General features: G+C 34.5%; 1 protein-coding gene across 14 annotated transcripts in view; it reads right to left on the minus strand.

Annotated features, from left to right (window-relative positions):
* The window catches only part of LOC128183218 (neuron navigator 2-like), a 154,643-nt gene that overhangs the window by 60,821 nt on the left and 71,233 nt on the right, over positions 1-22,589 (minus strand). For 12 of the 14 annotated variants that reach the window (XM_052852151.1, XM_052852152.1, XM_052852149.1 and 9 more), the window contains exons 4-6: positions 11,052-11,124; positions 10,017-10,221; positions 7,473-7,651 (exon numbers count right to left, since the gene is read on the minus strand). In XM_052852151.1, the coding sequence (XP_052708111.1) occupies positions 7,473-7,651; positions 10,017-10,221; positions 11,052-11,124 (457 nt within the window). Of the gene's footprint in view, positions 1-1,183; positions 1,227-3,691; positions 3,830-7,472; positions 7,652-10,016; positions 10,222-11,051; positions 11,125-22,589 lie in introns of those variants that run through there. The other 2 variants (XM_052852161.1, XM_052852158.1) reach the window with 2 other exon arrangements.

The raw sequence follows: 22,589 nt of genomic DNA on the forward strand, positions 1-22,589 counted from the left end.
AATTACACAAACAAACTTCAGGCACAAGGCAAATCACATTTAAACACAAAGGTCTTCTTAATTCAATAAATTTTCACTTTTTCCATTGTTTTAGTTTAAATGGTTTTGAAGGATGTTCCACTATTCCAGTTTTTAAGTCTTTTTATAAACTGTCGTCACCTTGTCTAAACATTTTTCTGTGTAAGGTAAAGCAAGGAAGCAAGAATTTTAAAACACTTTGGTCCCAAATCCTATTCAATAATACTCCGATGAATTCAAGCTTTGATCGACATATTTTGTAATGATTAAGGATATGATATAACTCTTGAAATGACCACCTGGCTGTATATATACACAAAATCTCTAACAACATCCAATTCTATTGGGGTAAAAAAACTTTGACCAACTTTACAATTAAAACGCGAAAAGAAAACTGAAACTGTAGCTACTAGAAAATGAAACCTAAGCATTTCATTATACCTTCTCAAACAAGCTACTCATTTAGGTGTTCAAATGGTCATAGATTAACCACCGAGATAAAAAAAAAAATAATTTTAAAACAGTTTTCTTACCACTCTTCAACTTGGTATGCAACTAAAATCCCTGCAATTTGTCGCCAAATCAAATACATTTAGGCATGCATTGCTGCATTAAGAAACAAAGGCTTTGCCTATCAATCCCTTGTACATACACAATGCTTTGTTGTAAGACAGGAATCAAATCTAAAGATGCAAGATTAGATGGCTATCAACAGATTTAGGGAGATCTTTTTAAAACCGGCATAATGATTTCTGCAAACACACGAGCTGTATAAGCTACAAAGTCTCTGACTCAGCTATTTGTTCCTTCTAAAGATGTGAATTATTTGTGTCAACATCCTGCCCGTGGATGTGGCATCTTTATGAGGAAATTCACCACTGTATTTATTACCAGTATCTTATTTACCTTCATTAAAAGCAAAGAAGATCGTAAGTCTGAATTATAAACATGGATAAGTTACCTCCCTTTACATAACTGTAACCACGTAAAAAAAGATTAATTTGGTCCTTTTAACTGTTAAGTTCTCATTAAAAATTCAACAAACTTTATTACATCTTCGTGCCTCAATAACATTTAAAGTGCACACAATGCAAATTTGTCAACAGCGTGAATTTCCGAGCACTTGAGAGATAAATTACCTAAGAATATAATAACCTTCTTTTACCTGACAGTGCAAACATTTGAAATGCCATTCCTGTAACTTTTTCCACGTTTACTCTGTCATAGGAAAAAAACAATCAACATTCCATTTCACAAAAAAAAATTCTCCATAACTGGGTTGAATTGATCCTTCTTTAAACACTGAGTGACAATTTTTCCCTCAAGAGAAAGGAGAGTCATCAAAGGGGTAGGGTAATTCACACAGAAATCCTTCACCCATCACCCTCCTTAATCCATCCAACAAATATTGCACCTCAAAATTCACTCTTTGCAATAAGTCTTGACTGAGTGTCTAAGTTTCGTAATTATCTTGTCTCGATTGAAGCACGAATGAAGCTTTAACGATATAAGGTTAGTTGGCGATTATCTAGTCTAAAAACATATCGAATCTCATCGAAAATTGTTCATGTCTTGTTCTTTTCCTGACCTCCTTTCAAATGGAATTAAAAATCAGCTGTAACTTATATCTACGCATGGTCAGTTTGATAAAATATAGGGTATATACATAAATGGTCTAAACATTTCCAAAGAAGAAACCCCATGATAAAAAAAAAAAAGCAAATTAACTCTGGCTTCTAGCAGATAAGGGATGTCTTTTGGTCCTTTGATGTTTGATAACAGGTAGGAAATAAGCCTGGCTACCTGCTCAGGTGCAAAGTTGTTAATATCTACATAGGTAAACAAGCAGGTGCAATTAAGCCAGCAAAAGAAAGATTACAATCTTCTGTTGCCAAAGCTATTAAAACTTTCATCCACGGATCATTATCAGGTGTAATGAAAACCTCACAGCTGTTTTTAACCTTTGGCTTTTGACATGAATATACAGCCAGGTGTTGCTATAAAGTTACCCTGACCCTTTTTGCAATATGTACCCCTCAAGGCCAAGTGTCTGTATTGATTTCCAAAACCTGCTCTGTAGGCAAATTTTCTATCATATTTTTTTTTTACCTATTAAATATAAGATTCAAGTTATTATACCTTAAATCTAAATTTTCCACAAAACTATTTGCCCTAAAATTTCAAAAGACTTTGAACTATATAAAAACTATAAAAAATTTAACTTTTAATTTAATGATGCCTTAAAGCCTTATGAAATTTTGTGGGTGGGTATTCGAGTCCATACGATAGCATGTGTATATAGTTTTACGCCAGCCTTGCTGATATGAAATAATGCAGCGAGTCTATATGTATAATGTGTAAACAACACCATTGAGTCATTACTCACCGAACATCCCTATATAACGCACTCAGTCCCCCATCATAAAGTCCTGCATTTAAACTCACTTAGCACGCAACACACACACACTACATTATAAGCCAAACAGTTTATTTGACTTAATGTAATGATCATGTAATCTTAATGGCAAATTAAATAAACTTTGTCAGGGTTCCCATACCTATTACCTGGGGTGGATTAACTGATAAAGTGGATAAAGATAATCAACACGGCCAGGGGGCGAAACTAAAAAGGGAAAAAGATTATAACACCTTTAGATGACCCGTGACAAACCCGTGCCTTCGTTTATATATATATCAAAGTTATGGCTAATTTTAGTAGCATGTATTTTAGTATGCATAAGATACTAGTATAAATTTCCTGCAGCAATGAGGAAATCTGTTGAGAATATTTCTGAATAAGTAAATATTTACAGTTTTTCCTGCATGCGATCAGCTGTTGATACATACGGACCTTTAGGACTTGACTTCGATGTTCACTACTCCACCCTTTTTAATGATACATTAATCACTTAGTAGACTTTATCCAGGCACAATAATATGATCAGATCACTATACACTTATATGTTTAAAACTATTATCAGCTAGCTTAAGGTACCAAATTATAGTTGTAGCTAGTGCAACCTTCAATCTATACAGTTTATGCTGGGGGTTTTTTAATGCGGCACAACTCTCGATCTTTCATTATTTAGCAGTTGCATGCATGGGGATAAATGGACCATGGATAATAAGCCAGAAAAGTTAACTTGTAGAGCTGCTTTTGCTAAACAAAAATAAAAAGGCTAAATGGTCCTATTACATTCTCCCACCATATCACTGTAGGAAGGGGGAGGGGGGTGCTGTCAAGATGGATTAACTGAAGGAAGGAAGATGTCTTCAAAAAAAATAAGTTATCTAATTTCTAAGCTGGTGACAAACTGAATTTGACAAATGATTTCCATGGAATGATCACCCTAATTGCCCGAACGTTTCAATCTGTGGGGCCCTACCACTTTTGCAGCTCTTTCTTGGTTCATATGGAGCCTCTAATCACCCCATACTGCTAGAGGATCTTAGCTGTCTGTATTTAGAAGAATTAGCAGGAAAATGCTAGCATAAACATCTGTGTATCTGTCGTTAATGCCTTCCTTTTCACTGGCCCAGCAGGATAGGGACCATGATACCACAATCTAGACTTACAAAAAAAGATTGCCCCTTCCCGGATTCCATGTTTTTGTAGTAATTCTAGGTCAGTCTAACCCAAGAAGCTTAACCTAAATACATCTGTCTTACTTACCAATGTATTTTAGCATTATTTTCCTTCGAATTCAATTCATAAATAAACATTTTTCCATCGCCTTTCCGTGATCAAAAATAAGAAAAGTCTCATATTCACAGTCAAATGACAACCGCTCTGAAGAATGAAACTATAGAAAATCCTGTCTCAAGTTGACCTTTTCGGCATGGAATATGACTTCATATATATATATATATATATACATACATTGTATATAATTATATCATAATAAAAATAAACAAAACATTTCCCCATCTATAGCATCTAGTTATTTCCAGTATCACTCCATGTTTAATCCTAGGAATATACTCTATGCAAATTAGGGTCATAATAATATCAAGGGGGCTCGAGTATCAATTTAAAATATTTAGCGTAATTTGACTATAAACATTTAACAAACAAAAAATGACAGTTGATATCCCAGATCATTTCTATGATAACAAAGTTCGCAGAGGTTCAAAGTGTGTACAGTGATCTATAAAACCACTTACAAGGTCTGTTTCTGATTAAAGGGGAAAACGGTAACTCTTTAAATTTACTAAAATTTACTCATACCCCCCCCAACAAAAAAGGTCTGTACCAACTGATTTCTTACCTTCCAAAATAAATGACCACCAATAAAGCTCAGTTTCGCAAAATTGAAATGTCTTTTAAAGAATTTTAATAGGTTTCCTATTTTACTCACACTCATATAGACACGTACACCTGGTAAGTTCACTGAATTAAGGCACACACACACACTTGCTGAACTTCTACCCTTGGTGGTTTATTTGAGGGAGACATTTAACATCAAAATGACCAAACCTTCATTATGTTTATACTATCAACACAGCCACAAGTCTATTATAAGGCTGCCCACCCTCCCTGCAATGCCACGGCCTACCCCCACACGATCATCAACGCTGCGTATAACAAATACATTACAGATTATTTGTCGACCGGTGACCATTAGAGTACCATACAGCTCTCTACAACAAAGGCGCAGGGTACTTGATACTTCATACGGCCCTGCATTATAAAGCCATTAAACTGCTGATATATTTATCTACATTGGTATCGACATTAATTCTCTAACATGATCGATTCTGTCTTCTAAGACATAGAGTCTTGGTCACAATTTCACTTTGAGATATGTTGAGATGTTCCAATTCTAGTGTTCCTTTACATTGATAAAGTGTTTTACTTTCTATCCCCATTATCTAATGCCTTATAATTCGTATAAACAGTTGACAAGTAATGGAAACTGTTATCTTTATATTTTTATCTCTTGAATAGTATTTAGAGAGTAATTAATGATAACAAAGCCAAGTATATAAACTCCTTTTTAACTCTCTCTCCTCTCTCTCTCTCTCTCTCTCTCTCTCTCTCTCTCTGTATGAGAGTAAATTGATAAATGAATACTTGCCCTTGTTTTGTCAAAAGCCAAAAACAAAAGTTTACACACACAAAATCCACAGAAATCAAATTTCACAATAATCCTGATGTACATCAATTCAAGGAAAGCTCAAACTACTTCCATAAATCACTGTTCGAATTCTGTTGTTTGAAACCAATCACAGAAGAATCAACACCATTAAATATATTGATCTCAAGTGATTTTTTTAAGCAGGCAGTTCCATTTTTCCAAAAGTTTATCACACAATTCATCTATTCCTTTGTATGGCTAGAGAGCATGTGATCAAATATCGGTTTTGGACTGGGATCAATCAAGTGCACCCCAAATCTTTCACCTCCTCAGAGAGAGCGCCTGTTCAGTAAATCGAACAAACCCATCACCTCTTCATAGCAGGTACATCTTTATATACACACAATAGGAATTCCAACAAGAAGGGGGAGAGAGAAAAGAAATCTATTCAAAGGCATAAAAGGCAAAAATCTTCTTTAGTGTCTATAATGGAGGGAGAAAAATCTACTGATATTGTATTCCTTGTGAACAAAAGGAAATTTTGACTTTTTTTGTCCATTTAAGCGTTATATAAATAATGGCAGTACGTAATTATCTCCGGGTGTTGAATGTTGGTATATAGCAAAGTCTCCGATCACCAGGATCGAAGAGTCCATTAAATAGAGGTGTTGACACCCCTGTTGTGTGACAAGAAATTCCTCAATGTTTTGTGACAAGAGATTCCTTAATTCAAGTCAACAGAGCAGAGATTTCTTAACTCAAGTTTTAACCCCCCCCCCCCCCCCCCCCTCAACTTACTCTCTTTATCTCTATATATACACCGGCAGATTTATTGGCAATTGCCAACAAATTTAAAAATAACGATTCTTCTAAAATCGGTAAATTACAATTAAAGATCACCTTCAATCTCATTAAACAGTCTTCAGCATATGATTTTTATTCTGGTTAATTGGAAATGAGTATAGCTCTAGCTGCTTCACACTTCAATGAAAGCGCGATTACATCATTCACTTTTTTTTCTGGTATCTTCATTTGTTAATGTTCGTTGAGACACATTTAATGTCAGGGGGCATTATTCTGTGCAATGATAAGCTTTTACAACATCATAAAACTGTACTGTTTGATTTCTGAGTAATATCCTTTTATCAAGGGGACAGAGCTCTTGTCATGCAATAAAAACAAATTAAATCAAAGTGCATCCAAGTAAACAAGCAAAGTTTTTCTTCAATCATTGTTTCGTTTTTTTTCTTAATAGGAATAGTTTGTTTACCTCTTCTGCAAGCTAATTGCTTAAAGTTTGCTTTCTCTATTCAAATACAGCTGAAGCAATATTGAGTCGTTTGCATCAGAGAAAAGGTCTTAATGAATTTCATGCTCGTGCATAAACATATTGTGCCTCCATTGAAGAGAACTAAAAATGTTTTCTGACTTCACTTCTAACTTAAATCCAATTGGTCAAATAGGGAGAAAAATACTGGTAAATTTTTATTCAAATCAGAATATCATTCAATCAGAGACAAATATCAATCATTTCTCCCATGTAGATAAACCAATTAAAGCACTTATTATCATATTATGAGTTTTGAATTGAAAGAAACAAAACTATGACTCGCATCAAATATGACACCTTCATAAAGCATACATGTACTTGAACTGTCCAATCCAAGCTTAGATCATTATTCTCAAGGAGAAATAACTCTTGCAAAGACATTGTTTAATTTGCCCCTTTAATCTATTTTGCAGGAATTATACAAAATCTTCTATGAATATATATGTACTTTGTCACACTTCATTATTAATTTTCAAAATAAACATTTAAAAAATAGAATCCTTGCATTTTTCCTGATTTTAATCATTTTGGGGATATTGTCACAACTATCAACACCATGCATAACAGGATGTTTGTCTAGACTTCAAAACAAAACAAAACAAAAAAGCAAAGTTTCATCTGTTAACCTATTTTATGATATTTGTGCAGTTCCTGATATCAATTCAATTATCAAGAGCAATATAAAAAAATAAACAACTTGTGATTTGGTAAGTTGATTAGCTCAAATTTGAAACAATCTAGATTTTTTTTAAAACGATGATATTAAGTGATAAAAAAATTTACCAGTTACTGATATGTCTACATCTGAACAACTCTGAATAACATCCAAAAAACTTGAAATCATATAAAACTTTCTGCAAGTTTATATTGCTAAACTTTTGTAGATTTAATCCACCATTTAAGTTATATATGCATAGCATATATGATCGAACAACATCCCAACAACATGAAATCAAATAGAAATTAGTGCAAGTTCATTTTGCCAAACTTTCAAACCTTTAGTTACAACATTCCTTGATTGTCACTTAAACATGACTTGAATTTACCTGAGGTGACGTTGTTGTTCTGTTGGTTGAGTTGAGCTTTATTTCTATCACTGGAAGTGGGAGTTGAGCGACTGCTACGTGAGTTGTTGAGATTGGAATTACTGTGAGATCCACTGTCTTTGCAGGAAGGGTTTGTTATCGTTGGACATTTGCTTCCCTTGTTGAACGGAGATGGTAACCTACAAAAAGATTTGGACGATAAATGACCATTCAAAAACAATGTTGGGAATCAGTCTCCACATTCTACTACCAAAAATAGATCAAGCTGGCCTGAGTTTCCCAAACGATTAGAAAGAAAATTTCATTTAAATGTATAAAACTATGGAAAAGAATACATTGTTGCAACATTCTGCACAAAAAGGATTGAATGCTCTTAATAATTCTCAATTTATCAATTTCAATTTCATTATAAAAATATGACCTTGTAGTACACTGTAATTACATCAAAAAGAGTTACGACAATAAAAGCCAAATAAAACTGTTAATTATCATTAAAGCCCGTTTCTGTCCTGTAATTAAATGTCTCATTAATATATAGTTGTGAAATGAAACGCATTATTAAATTCAAGGACAAAATCATAATTTTTAAGCTTCGCAAAAAAATTGATTGTAAATAGAATCTATTTAGGAAATTGGCTGAAAAAAAATGCTGTAATTTTGAAGTACAGATTAATATACATACGGAAGATAACACACAATAACCAGTTATTTCAAGGTCAGTTAACAGTTATATACCAGCTCGTGTCAACAAAATCAGACCTTGATCCTGGAAATGGTTTAGGCAAAGGTCACTAGCAGACACGTACAACACAGGAATATAGGGGAGCCAAACACGGAAGAGCGAGACAGAAACTGATTGACAGTCTGCGCATATCCAGGAAATTTCAACATTCAGGAAGTTCACTGAACACAATTCACGTCTTGTCATGTCCATAGCATCTCCATGGAAAAAAATTAGTGCAGAAATGGAAAAAGAAGTGCAGTGTCCCCGCTCAAAAAATTTTTTTTTTCTTCTGGATTCAAAGCAAGCACTCTCTGGGCTCTCTACTTGTTGAGATGGCTTATGTTACGAATGCAATTACACACACTATCTCTTTTCTTTGGCTTTTTTGTAAACAAAAGGGTCTCTTTAGGAAACATTGCTTCTCACTCCACCTGCTTCTGTTGTTTCCTGTTCTAGTTACACAATAAACATTTTTACCCTGGCTGTCTTCTGAAACCACTTACTGCTTCAAGCAAGAAAATCGTTCTAACGAAACAAGAGTTTCCAACACTTGTAAGAGTTTTCGATCAAACAAAAATCAAAAAGTCCTACAACTTGTTCAGAAATCTATTAAAACAGGCGGTTATGAGCGATACGAACCCAGAAAAATTAAAAAGCGTGATTTATCCATTTTTCTTACCTCAACAGTCTTGCTTCAAACGAGTGAGCCACAGAAGTGAACAAGCTGACACGAGACGTCAGTTGGAAGGGAAAGTTGGTTCAAAACAGACACAACAACCAAAAGGTGTTTGGCCCCAATCTTTCATAAGATCATTTCCTTGTATCTTGCAATCAGATATGCCTGCTAGTAAGGTCAGTAATATTTCTATGATGCTGGTCAAATCAACTGAATCACACACACTTTCTCATATTAGCAATAGCTCATATACTGAGTCATTAAGTGTTATAACATTCAATGGCAAACATGATGATCCTTAGCACTGTCTTGTTTTAAGAGCACATTAAAATTTATACAGTACAGGCAACACAGATTTTCCAAGACAAAGAAATTACTGGATGGAATTCAATGATCACTGGGTCAGAAACCGTCTGCCATAAAACTCAATGGAATAACACTCTCTGGGGTGAAAAACAGAGAAAAAGATGGGGACACGACCAAGAGGCTGCAAGTGAATTAATTTTTGGTCATTAATGAGTACGACAGTGACAGAGGGGAATTCCTTCTCTATGGAGTCAGAGAGCTTTGATTGACACAGCCATTAGTAGTACAATTTGCAGCAGGACATAGGTTAAAGAATTAATCAGGAAACCAATTAAATATTAATTCATGAATCAGAGACGCACAGCGGGGTGGAGGATTTATGGGGACCTCCTCTACTATTGTCCAAGGGACTTATGATGCTCTGGGGTCAGGTGAGATGACCTTCAGACAGGTGACCGATTATTTCCACTACTTGACCACAGCTAAATCTGGTTGAAGTCCATTTTTGAATGTTACAAACATAAAGCCTGACCTTGGGAATAGCCTCTTGTTATGATGAAGTTTCAAAGAGCAATATCTAATATCTATATCACATTATCACATATTGAAATGATTTACAATTTCAAAAATCAAGTAATGTCAGAGCATGCTTCAAGTCAACTTTTGCATACATTCATCAGTACTCATTTCATGACAAATTGATAAATAAATCATTATAAGAAAAACTCTGAAAATGAAATCAAGTATTGTCTATATTGTTACACAATGGCATTGCACTGCTATTGTTAGCAATTATACTACAAAGACAAAACAAAACATTTCTAAAATTTCAACTAACCTGGATAGAGATTCGCCTCCATTGAGCTGGGGTGTGTTTCTGCCCTGCTGTGAGAGTTGGTGGTTGTCAGGAGTGCTCTCCCCTGGCTGGGCCTTTGCTTGCGCGTGTTCCTGGCCCTGTCGAAGTTTCGCCTTCTGCTGCTGCTGGTAGCGAGACAAACTATAGAACAGTCCTAATATGGATTTTAAATTCCCATCCTTGATATCTGCAAATGTGAGAGGATTCCATGAGAGTTTTTGCTATTTTCGTTTATACTTTTAAAACTTCATTTTGAGTGTATAGCTAGGCACCACTTTACGATTTTTCTTTCGAATACTAGCTCCAATTATACCTAGTTTTTTCTGGTTGGAGAATCCAAGAGGGATAGGTTTTTAACTGCAAGTGTTATATGGAACTTGCATTTTCTCTTACTCGATGCTTATGCGTAGATCATGGAAAACTTATTTCCCCTTTCAATGTTAAACAGGAAACCCTTGAAATGTTTACAAACTGAACAACAAAACGCAACACTTTCCCAGAGAGAGTCAAGTGCATATTACTCAAGGAGGAAAACCAGTTGCCTAACAAAAACCAAAATTTGAACGTGAGAATGATATTTTTCACAAAAGATCAATTTATTTTATTTTTACCATGGAATGCATGTTCAGGTTGCATGAAACTATAAACACTGAAAGAATCATTAAACAAAAAATTCTCATAATATTTTGTGGTTAAATAAGAATTTAAAAAAATATATCAATTAACTTAAACCACAAGAGAGAGCAATGGGCTATATAACGTTTTAAATGATAATTCAAAAGGTTTTAATCTAGCTAGCTTTTACATATCTTTAATTACAACAAAATAAAAATTAAAATTAGTATTACATGTACTGTATTACATCAATGAACCAATGGCTAAAAAAAGATTAAGAATTTAGTGAGCAAAAATATTGTTTTCAATTGAATATTAACAGTGCATGGCCACGATAAAAAAAAAAAAAACTTAACAATTTATTTCCAGGATGGCCTGATGTAACTGAAATGTACAGTTTACCTTTAGCACAAAGTCCCTCTATGTTGACTCCTAAGCCTGCAAGGAATGCTAGGCACTTGTTAATGTTATCTACCTGCAAAAAATAAAGACAAAAATTCCTCAATAAAGTTCGATTTTGCAAACATCATTGTGCAATTTAAAAAATTATGAGGTTCCTAAAAAAATATCTTTTTTAGAATCTGGCATATAAAGAATTAAATTTGGAATCCAATATCATTCAATTCATTGAAACAGAATTTTTTAAAAACTTTCATTAGAAATTCCATTAAAAAAAAAAAAAAAGAAAGAAAAGAAAATCAATTTTCTGTGAGGACAATTAGGTTTCAGGTACTTCATAAATAAAACGAAAATGATATCTGCTAATAATACATTGATTATTAAAGTGTTCATAAACCTCTGCAGTCAAAATTACATTCGTATGTCTTACGCCAGAGAATATCAAACCAATATTTGTCAACTTTTTACAACCCGCCTATGACTCATATGTGACATTTCTCGCTCTAAAGTAAGCTCTGCAACGAGGAGATATTGCGATCCCCAAAAACTCAGAATCCTCTAGTTACAGCTAGAGTAGATCCTAATAATTCAATAACTTTGATGATTGAACAGGAGAGAAACCGCGTCTATCCCACAGACCCTTGGATAATCAACACGATTCTCAAATCATGACTCACTGGACCGAGAGTGAATCTAATGACATAAAATCAATCTATATGGAGATCAGCAAACAATTTAGTCACCTATTTAACAGGTGCTTCGTTAAATAATTTTTTCTCTCCCTCTGTCCAATTTTTGCACAACTCCAATTGATTACAAGTGTCCATTGTTCCGTAATGAAGAGGAGGAGAATAATTGAGAGACGCATTTGCACATCCTGATTTGCAGCCAATTTACTAATAAGGCAATTTTAAGCATGAAAGCTATTAATTTCTTTTCTCTTAATTGACAATGGATATTGGTTTTTCAATTATAAGCCATTGTAAGGTTTCCCTTAAATGCAATTTCGCTATTTTTCCTATCTTTCAAAGGATCATGGCAGTTGAATACCTATTATCTTGCAACAAAGAGAAGCAACACCCATCAACTCATGAAATCCTGGATTTAATGTGGTTCAAAACACTGGTCATAGATTACCATCAAACATTTTCAGCATTTTTGTAACAATGTATCATGAAATTTTATGTCTCTATTTATACTTTCAAAACATGGGCACATTTAATCTTGCAACTCTTTAAATGTGCATGTGTGTGAGGGTGGGGGGAAGAGAGGTGTGGGGGATGCGGACATTGTCAACTCCCCCGTTTCCCCCTTCTTTCATGATTTCATTGCAAGGAGATGCCCATTAACTGTTCATATAATAACATTTTAACAATAAGAGAAAACCATCTCATGTCCACATCACATTTCAGCTCAGCCTGAAAATTTTGGGGGAGAAATCAGCAAAATTAATCATAATTGCACATAGCACATCTTATCAGATTTCACGAGATCATTCATAAATGCAGCACTAGGTCAAAGAAGCCCTTTGATGTGTGGCTGGGCTGCACTACTGATCTAGATCCTGAATGCAATAATTACTGCCTCTTCCAGGCTGGTGAGTCGCTGTGACATACACACCAATGGGTCTCTGAAGAGACTCAACAGCACCTATCTCTCTCTTAATTGTAGACAAACAATCCCTCATTATCTCGCAATATTTGTCTGGCAGATGATAACTGCAAATTTAATAATATGGTGAATCACACTGCCCCCCTTTGGCTAAGAGTGAATACTGTTTCTTTTTAAGAGCAAAAAAAAAAAAAACTCGCCTACTAATGACTGGATAACTCTTTGTGGTAGAAGACACAGAGTGAACAGACTAGAATCTAAGTATGACTTAATTAAGTGCCAACTATCTGGCAGATGTGAAAGCATTTCCTCATCATCTTCATGCAGGAATAATTACAGTAGAGCACAGCAAAACCTAATGAATTTCTAATAAAAGATGCTCCCTAATGTGTGTTGTCTTAATCACAACTGTCCCAACAAACTAGCTAGGTCTCTTGGTTACCATTCTCCAGTTTTCAAAAGGAGATCCACAAAGTGAGTGCAACATACCCGAGATCAGATTTTTTTCATTTTTTCGAGTATTATATCGTAAAATAAGCAGGCAGTGCTTTGAAGTGGACAATGCATATAACCTTATGCTTAATTCTCTATTAGTTCATGTAGGCTATGCCTTTCCACTTCTCAAAAGAGAATAAATCATATGTCTGTCTTCTTTATTATGAAGACAATAAAAACATGCACAGAAGTTGCAGCCATGGACATGGTCACTTTCTAATTTTCTTAATATCATTAAGAATAATTAATCTCAGCAATCATCATCTGCATATTCATGTCCCTTCATTGCTTAATGGACCATAGATCATTCCCTCGAGTGGCTCCCACCAACAAGACAAGAGCAGCTATCACAATAAAACAAGCGACCCAGCGTCTGACTCTGTCCCTGTTAGGTCATTGTACACAGCTGTTGTCTCCTGTGCCTGGCTAGCTGTCATCAGACCATCCTCCTTTGCAGCTGAGTGGACACTGAGGTTCTAAATCATGCCGCAATGGCCTACAGATGTTGAGTTATGGGAGCAAAGCCTTCCGAATCAATGTCCATGCAGTCGGGATTGTTTGGGTAACATTGTAAGCAATGTCTGTCAGATCCTGTCTTGTTTACTCATCACCATCCGGTAATAAGCATTATGGTTACATTTATCCAGATAATGAAAACCTTTGGTTTCCACTGTTTAAACAGAGATATCTGTAAGAAATGTTACAGTACTGTAATATATCTCGATTTTAAGATTAATTTAAAAATCTTAGCCATCTTTCAGTGCATGTCTTGTCAACTGATAAGCACTTGGGTTATAAAATAAGGAATAATGCTGTAGGTCATTTTCATAAAAAAAAAAAAACAAGAAGGAAAAACAGGAAACCCAACACTATACAACTCTGTACCAACATGACCTTGGAGCAAACATCCCATTTAATTCCTATCACTCATTTTGGAAATGGATCCATTCACAAAAAATACCGAGGGTGACAGTATTTTGAAGCACCTGTCAGTAACACCAAGGCCCCACCTGATCTACTGCGGTCCCCACAACAAAACGCTGGTGTCAGAAAAGGGATAAATAGCAGTTAAAGTAAACCCCATTGCATGCGATATAATCCAAACCCTGTAAGCCTTAACCAGATCACATGCAATCAAATCGTAAACAATGTACCAAAGTTCCTTTCTGGATCAGAGGTAGCTTTGGGAGCACCCTGATTTAGGACCCGAGATCATGCAATGGCTTTAAGAGTTTTTTTGCCTGATGATAATCACAAATAAGAGAAATCTTGTGAATAGTATTTGACGTCTGAAACAATTATTCAGCAATACACATCTTGAGACCAGTAGACTGTATCTTTTATTGTACCTTTCATGTTACAAGCCATTGTTTCCTGTAAGAAATCGGGCAACCATTTTTAGAGACATTGCTTCCAACTATGGTGAATGCTTTTCACACACTTGAAAAAAGAAGCTTTCAAAATGTAACCACAGACTGCAAAACAATTCACAGGAAACTTCAAAGAGATAAAAACATATAACCAACTGCTCCCAATTGCACATTAAATCAAGAAGAAAATACTCTGGAGTATAATCAAATGTGGACAAGCTAAAGACTTTTGCACTGCTAGAATGGTTAGAAAGCTTCTTAGGCATGTTAAGAGGCAGCTGCTCTTTTAAGCTTCAATAACTCACATCATTTTTTTTTTCCCCCATCCTCCGTAAAACACGATTTACAGGTAATTTGCCGCCCCGAGCCAAACCTAACAAGCAACGTACAACAAAATCTCGCATTCCATCGACAATGTTACAAACTTTGTCAATTAGGAGCAGTGGAGTGAGCGTGTCACTTTTTGGGTACCGCAAGCCTGGGCATCAATTATAGCAGGTTAATGTTAGCTAGGAAGCATGCAACATATTACGTGTAATTGCCATTGTTGATACATGAATCACCAATATCATGAAAAGTTGTGCAACAATATAATATTTTACTTAGACGACAATCTTTTTTTTTTTGTATTTGAAATGTAAAAGTTGATATTGATTACATTAATATTTAATTCAATTTTGTATCTTCTTCAGAAAAGTGGACAAACAAAATCTTTTGCATGCATGGACAAACTTTTAAGGCTATACCAGTCCAGTTTCTAAAATGTATGATCAAGGATGATTGAAACCAAAACAACAGATATTTATTCGGTGGTATTTTTTTTCTCCATATTTACCTATGTTATACTACAAAAGCTTCCGATTCTAATTTAAGCCTTACGCAAACAAATTTTACAATCTGTCAAATCATCTGAATTATTGAAAAGAAAATCATAAATAAAATTGAGCATGCATGAAGATAAAAATACCTGCTCAGAGAATTGATCAATCCAATAACAAAAACAGTACACACCGACTCCCTGAACAACAAGAATATGACACAGGACAAGAGTACATAAATCCACTCACTCAGATACTCTGTAACAGTATAAGTATAGCAGCAGGCATCAGAATCCCCGCAGGCAGAAAAGGCAGAGGGGTGGTCTCAAAAGGCACTTAATTTCTACTACACTACACCCTCCTAAGTGTGAAAGTGTTCAAGACCTCATGCAGTCTGAGCTGTTAGTCAATGGAAACGTTCTTTTTTTTTTCCGAATACAAACCGAATACAAACCGGTGATCTAATTGATTAAGGGATGCATGTTGCTGGAAGATATTAAATTTACTATTTGATGATATTTTATTGTTGAAGGGGCCGTTGTGTTCTTTTTTGCTCGAGAGATCAAAGACCCATGCATCAGACAACATGCTAGTGTGAAGTTAGAGGGAGGGTCCCTGGGGAGACAAAATGACCCCCACTGGGTCTCTGGTCCCTGAGATAAGAGAGGTGAACTCATTGGTTTATTTGTTTATCAGAGCAAGGCCTTTAATGAGGGTGACTCCAAGGGGCTACTATCAAAAGATTTGTAACCGGCAATTGCATAATGGTTCCAAGGAAAATTATAACACTACATCTGACAGCACTGATCAAAGAGAGAAATCTATGATTTCCAAACACTGATTAGAAATTGGAGATCTTTATAAAAACAGAGAGTAGGAAAGAGTGGTTTTCAAGCATGCTTTCTTCATTCCACTACAATTATTAAAATTGAGAGAGAGAGAGAGAGAGAGAGAGAGAGAGAGAGAGAGAGAGAGAGAGAGATTGTAATACATTAATACATGTATTTACAAAATACCAAAAATTGAGTCTTACATTTTAGTTTGCAGTTAACATACGACAGGGAAATTATTTCTAATATTGAGACATTCAAGAATGTATAAAACTCTGACACTAGCAATGTACTATTTCTGACTTTTAAGTACAAATTGTGCTTAATTCTTCAACTATAAGTTGGACTAAGTTTTTTTGGACACATTCATGTATTGATTTAATGGCAATTGCACCAAACTCAATTCTTCAGACATTATAAGGCCTTCAATTTCAAACAGTACATGTGTTAACATACTGGTTTCAATAGCCATTCAGACCACATGTATTGCATCAAGGTCACATGTATTATGATACTGAATATATCACCTTAAAAAAACGGCAACAGCATGTATGCTTTCAGCAGCTTAACATGATCAATTTTCAAAAATCAAACCATAGCTACTAATGTGACTGTTGGCAGATGGTCAGAAAAATCACAGAATCCAGGAAGGAAACTGCATTCTACTAAAATCCTGTATCTATTTTTGAACCTTTTTACATCAAATCAATATACATTTCCATATATTATTTAAGTTTGCTCTGGACAATAAGACGAAACGCTTATGCAGCTGCAAAGGTTCTTTGAAGAAATGCCAACTGTTATAATTATAACTGCTTATTGCATACTTGATAATTATACTGCATCAATTTCCCTCTTTGACAAAAAAGTCTTCAAAGGTCAACTACAATGTTATGACAAAATTTTGCAAAACCTCAAAAATTCCCAATATTAGAAATACATCAATGGAATTGAAACCATTTCAGCAATAGTCACCCACTTTTAATCATTTAGAACACTGCAGCCGCTATAATCTACTCTGATCCTACAAATTTCCCAGCATTCTCCCCCGCCCTGAAAGTCAAGTGCCCCTCACTCAACAGAGATTACCAGGGGCAACCTTTAACATTTGTCAGGGTGCTGATGACAAAGTCCTGTCAGTGGTTGAAGAAATGAGATGATAAATGTCATCTTGTACAATCTGGAAGAATTTAAAGAAGGAAAACATTCTGTTCAAGAAACTTCAAGGGCTAAGAAGTTGATGACCTTTCAAATAAATGGCAGATAAGAAAAATCCCATTAATGCTAAAGCCTAAGTACAGAAACCTTGTTCAAAACCATGAATTATATCATTCAACCTTTTTTCCTATTCAATGATACAATATGTCCATGCATTCATTGTTCACCAGTGCAGACAATAAAATCTTATGAAATCAAAATTTAAAAGTCAGCAGGTATTTTACAACTTAAGCTATATAAACTTTTGAACCACTATCATCATAATTATGTAAAGAAATAAACTCCACAAGTAGCATATTAAACAGAGGCAAGTTTTCACTGTATATAAACTGCTCTATCCAGGAGCTACGAGTTCTGAATCCTTAGCACCTGGCACGTGTTAATAATAATGTGTTCCGTAAACATGCTCAAAAAGAACAAAGTCAAGCCCAAATCACTTCCCTCTGCTTGCAACATCTTTCTCTTCACTTCTTAAATGTTGTTTGGTCAATTTAAGACTTCCAGAAGATTCTAACCCTTACCTTAATTTATACTTCCAACAACATTTTAATATTCCTTTGGCATATATCTTATCAAAACTCAAATACCTAAATGAACCTGGAGAGACCTAAACTATTGAACTCTGAAAGTAGCAGACACAGTATTTGTGATAAACTTTGCCATATTGCATCCTTTCCAAACAACCAAATTTGTAGATCCCAAAAGTTCAGTAAACTGTGATGGCAGAGACCTGGTACTTCTAGCAGTGTCACAGTTGGGAGTTGACAATTCCCTGTCTGTTTGTAATTGGCCTCTGCCAGACAAGCAGCAGACATCTTTAGAGCCATTCTGCATCACTTTTAGAGAAAACCGTGAAAACGTCAATATTCCAAACGGCAGCTTGCTCAGAGCAAGGCTGGCAATATTGAGGTCATGACCTTTGTAGTGGTTGTCTGCGGAGGACCAGGACCTGTGAACTTGTTCCCTTTGTTTTCTTTTGAAATCACGAGGGACATGTTTGTCACAGCTTGAACAAATTGAACATCATATTAATAAGACCTAATCAATTTTTTTATTCCATGATCTCTCCTTATGATGACGCTTTCCAAACAATGGTCCAGCCTTTTGAATCACAATTTGATCGTTATTTGTAATAAAGCAAATTTTTAAGGTAATTAAAGCAAGTGGTTGACATATAAAGTTTCTGGGTACTATACAACTTCCCCTATTTCTAAAATCTTGTTAAAGCTTAGATGCTGAAGATAACTCCAAACGACAAGATAACAGCTTTATGGCCCTCTTGACTGGTGTGAGCATCAGAATCCGTACAACTTTCAGCACAAAGATAGCAAATCTTGAGTTTACAAGTCACACTGTTTCAATCACCTACTCTTAATCATGTTAGACAATTTGAACTTGTGGGTATACACAATTTACTTGTAATTCTGAATTTATATGCTTAGATTTGTCAGAAGGAGCAAAAATCCAAACATATCCTACTATTGTTTAACATGTAATATGACTAAAAGAGTCTTACCTTTTAACATACAAGACAGTCTTGAAATTATAGCACACTCAGGAAAATAAGTTTTGAAGAGACATGTAAAATCCTTGTCATTTATTTAGTAACAGTTTATTAACAACAGCTGTGTTAAACATCACACACACACACAAAGGTAATTCTCCCCCCAAAAAACTATATTTCCGGACATGAAGTTTAACTTCAGGTCATTAATTGGAGAAAAGGCCGAGAAGGGAGAGAGAATCGCTGAAGTGTGAAACATGAAAGATACAGCTGCTGCTGCTGGGCTATTCCATTAATCTACCTCTCCCCCTACAATGAACTCTTCATGTTATTGTTTACATCATTATGCAGATCCACAGAGCGTTCCATCTTCATTTACCCCGAAGGTTTCGGATTTTGATAAAAATCAATATGAAATTTATTTGTATAATACTGTGCTGTCTCCTGTTTGAATGTATTATTAGTTACAACAGATGTTTGATGTGATTTTGAAAACTGATTAAAAAGAAAGAGATGTCTTTGTAAAAAAAAATCAATAGTTCTACCATAACAAGCTGTCAGTTATTAAATTTATCCCTCCCCATTGATTTTTGGTCTGATGGTTCAAAAATGAAACAAAACAAAAATGTGTGGATAGAATCAAATTTTTTAAGAGCTGCTAAAACATTGTTAATTACAATTAATACAGACACTTTATGTATACATGAATGATAACAGTCATCAAATACAATGTAAACCACATTGCTCTTCTATTTGAAGAAGTTAATGACAAAGAAATACAGCTGAGAAATTCTTTAAGAGATCAAGGCAAATTGTTTTGAGTGCAGAATTTTATTTGCACTCTCCAAAAAATATTTCTGAAAATTCTTACAGTGGCTAACACCATAAAAAAAATATTAATATTACAATCCTAACACAACACATACACAGGAATCTACTATAAAACTCTGACTTTTTCTAATGAATCAACTTCAAGTAAACTCCACATATGCATTTTAGCAAGCTTACTTTCTCTGAAAACATCTGTAACTAATGCAATTAAACCTTTTTGTTAATGGAGAACACGGAAAACACATATTGATGCTCACAACATGGGACAAGACAAATTAATATTATTTTTTTGAGAGACATGGAGAGATTTTTTACTTTGCGATTCCTTTGGAGCTTTAAATTCACAATTAGCTGTTCTCTATTTCATAACATTAGTCATATTTTTCTGGTGCAGTTGCGTAATTTTTACTTTTCCGCGACATTTGGAAACAATTGTGAGCATTGTACAAGAACAAATTATTGAGATCTGAAGCACTGCAAAGTGTAGACGTGTAGTAATAATGGCAAAGAACAAGGGAAAAAATAAGCATTCTGACGTACCTACACAATGTTTCATATTGTCTTTGATTTGAGTAGTTTCCCCGTCTTAAAATTTTTTAGAAGAACATGCAATGTTTAATCTCAAATTAAAAAAAAATATATCAACTTAACTTCTTCAAAAATCCTTGTCATGGTCTTTCTTAAAATGATTCACAATATATTTACAAATTGAAGGAATCTTGCAGTCTGAATATTTTACTCATAAACGCGATGACTGTCTTGAGAGCAGTAGCTCATAAGGGTTGAACTTTGACTGCATGTGTCCTGTTCGTTCTTGAGCCTTAAGGACATTCATAATGGACTTTGAACTTTACAGGTTATCAAATATAAAGCTTGTATAAGTCAAAATTTTAAAACTTTTTATTTCAAGGACCATTGCAGCCAGGGGGAGTGAAATTTATCGAGAACTACCAACAAGAGGCCCATGGGGCCACATCGCTCACCTGAGCAACAATGGGCGTTCAAAAGATATTGTGCCATATGGTCCCTCGGCAGAAAAACAAAAAATAAATATTGTAAAGTATTCGAATTTTACACTTTTTTTGTATACATGTAATCTTTGACATTGTACCTTCATGAAATACTATTTTTTACCAGAATAAGAAAATTCTACGCAAGATATAAAACTAAACATTTGGTAGAGGTATACTGTTAAGTTGTTAACTTCCAAATCCCTATATTTTCGTTCTGCCCCCCCCCCCCCCCCCACTTTGTAAAGCGATCAAAATATATGAGTGCATATAGTTACATTTTTTTCATCAACTACTCAGTACTTACTAGTTATTGTTTTAAAAAAAAATAATAGTTATTGTTTTTTATTTTAAAAACCCTACATGTATAGATGTGAAGAAGAAAATTGTACCTCAATGTGCTCAATTTCTCAAATTAAAAACATTCAAAAATTTTATTTGTCTTCTCCATTACAATTAAATGACTGTTATTTACTTCGCGTACAAACCAGGATAATTTTCCGCTGTGATATTCTTAGGAATAGCGATAATTACTTTATCCCCGCAACAGAAATGTGTCAGAAATATGGAAACTGTTTTAAAGATGTCGTTTTTATTTACTCGTGTCTGAAAAACTATCAAAATTGATGTAGATTTCACATTATTTATTGTATAAAGAGAGGGAGAGTAGATATATACAGAATACTGTGGAATCATTAAATTTCGTGGGGGCCAATTTTCGTGGATGACTTAAATTTTACAGATTCGTGGGGACGTAATTTCGTGTTTTCATATATATCTACAAAAGGGAATATGACTTTATTACCCTAATTCATCAATTCGTGAAGGATGTTATTTCGTGGATGAGAGGTACCCAAGAATTCCACGAAAAATGAGCCACCACGAAATCTAATGATTTCACAGTATCATTATTTTATTTTGTTTGTACAAGTATTTAACATACTCTAATTCATAGAGATTTTCTAATGTTCAACCAAAATTTCAGCGTCAATTGTAGAATTATAAGCAAGATACAGAGCTCACAGTTCGCCTAGGTTTGATTCATATTTTGTTCACATGAGTTTATTACATTCAGCTTATGATTTTTAACTTGGTATTTCCTATTCAGCATTTAAAATGGAAAAAAAGAATGGCCTAAGATTTTATATTCTTTTATTCACTCAATACCAGTTCACTGGTATTTGAGGTTCAAAATCAGTTTATACAAATGTACACAAACACAGTGAAGGATCACATGTACAGTAGGAGTAATAATGACGAAAAAATGTTAAGTTTACAATACAATAAGATGTTAAAGTTGGTGTCTGAACGAACAGACTTTGAACATTTTCTCAATAAATATTGACAAATTTTTTACTTTTTTAATCTTTAGTTTTTAGGATCTGTGTACAAACATAGAATTGTGAGCAAATCTCTGTATCTTGCTTATAATTTGAAGCTTAACACTCAAATATGGTTAGTTATTAGAAATTGAAAACAATTAAACACAAGAAACATTCACTATAACAAATAAAGAACACAATTTATTTTTTCGAAATGAATCATATAGATACATGTATATACCTACATATTTCCGTCAGCAATGTCAAACTTTATTTAAATTGAATAAACTCGAGAAAATGCCGAGCATCGCAACAAAACCTATTGCATTAATCTACCATTACGCAAAAGATAATGCCGATCGAATTACCGGTAGAATGAATTGTATTTCATTATTTTTTAATACATCAGATTTTGCTTAATTTGCGCAGGTAAACAGTTAACTGTTTGATTTACCAAAGTCTCTGTTTGATTTGATACGTAAAAATCACGAAATAATACAGACGATTGTTCCCAGGTTACAAGCAGAAATAA

Source organism: Crassostrea angulata, chromosome 5 (assembly GCF_025612915.1).
Source record: "Crassostrea angulata isolate pt1a10 chromosome 5, ASM2561291v2, whole genome shotgun sequence".
Taxonomy (NCBI): Eukaryota; Metazoa; Mollusca; class Bivalvia; order Ostreida; family Ostreidae; genus Magallana; species Magallana angulata.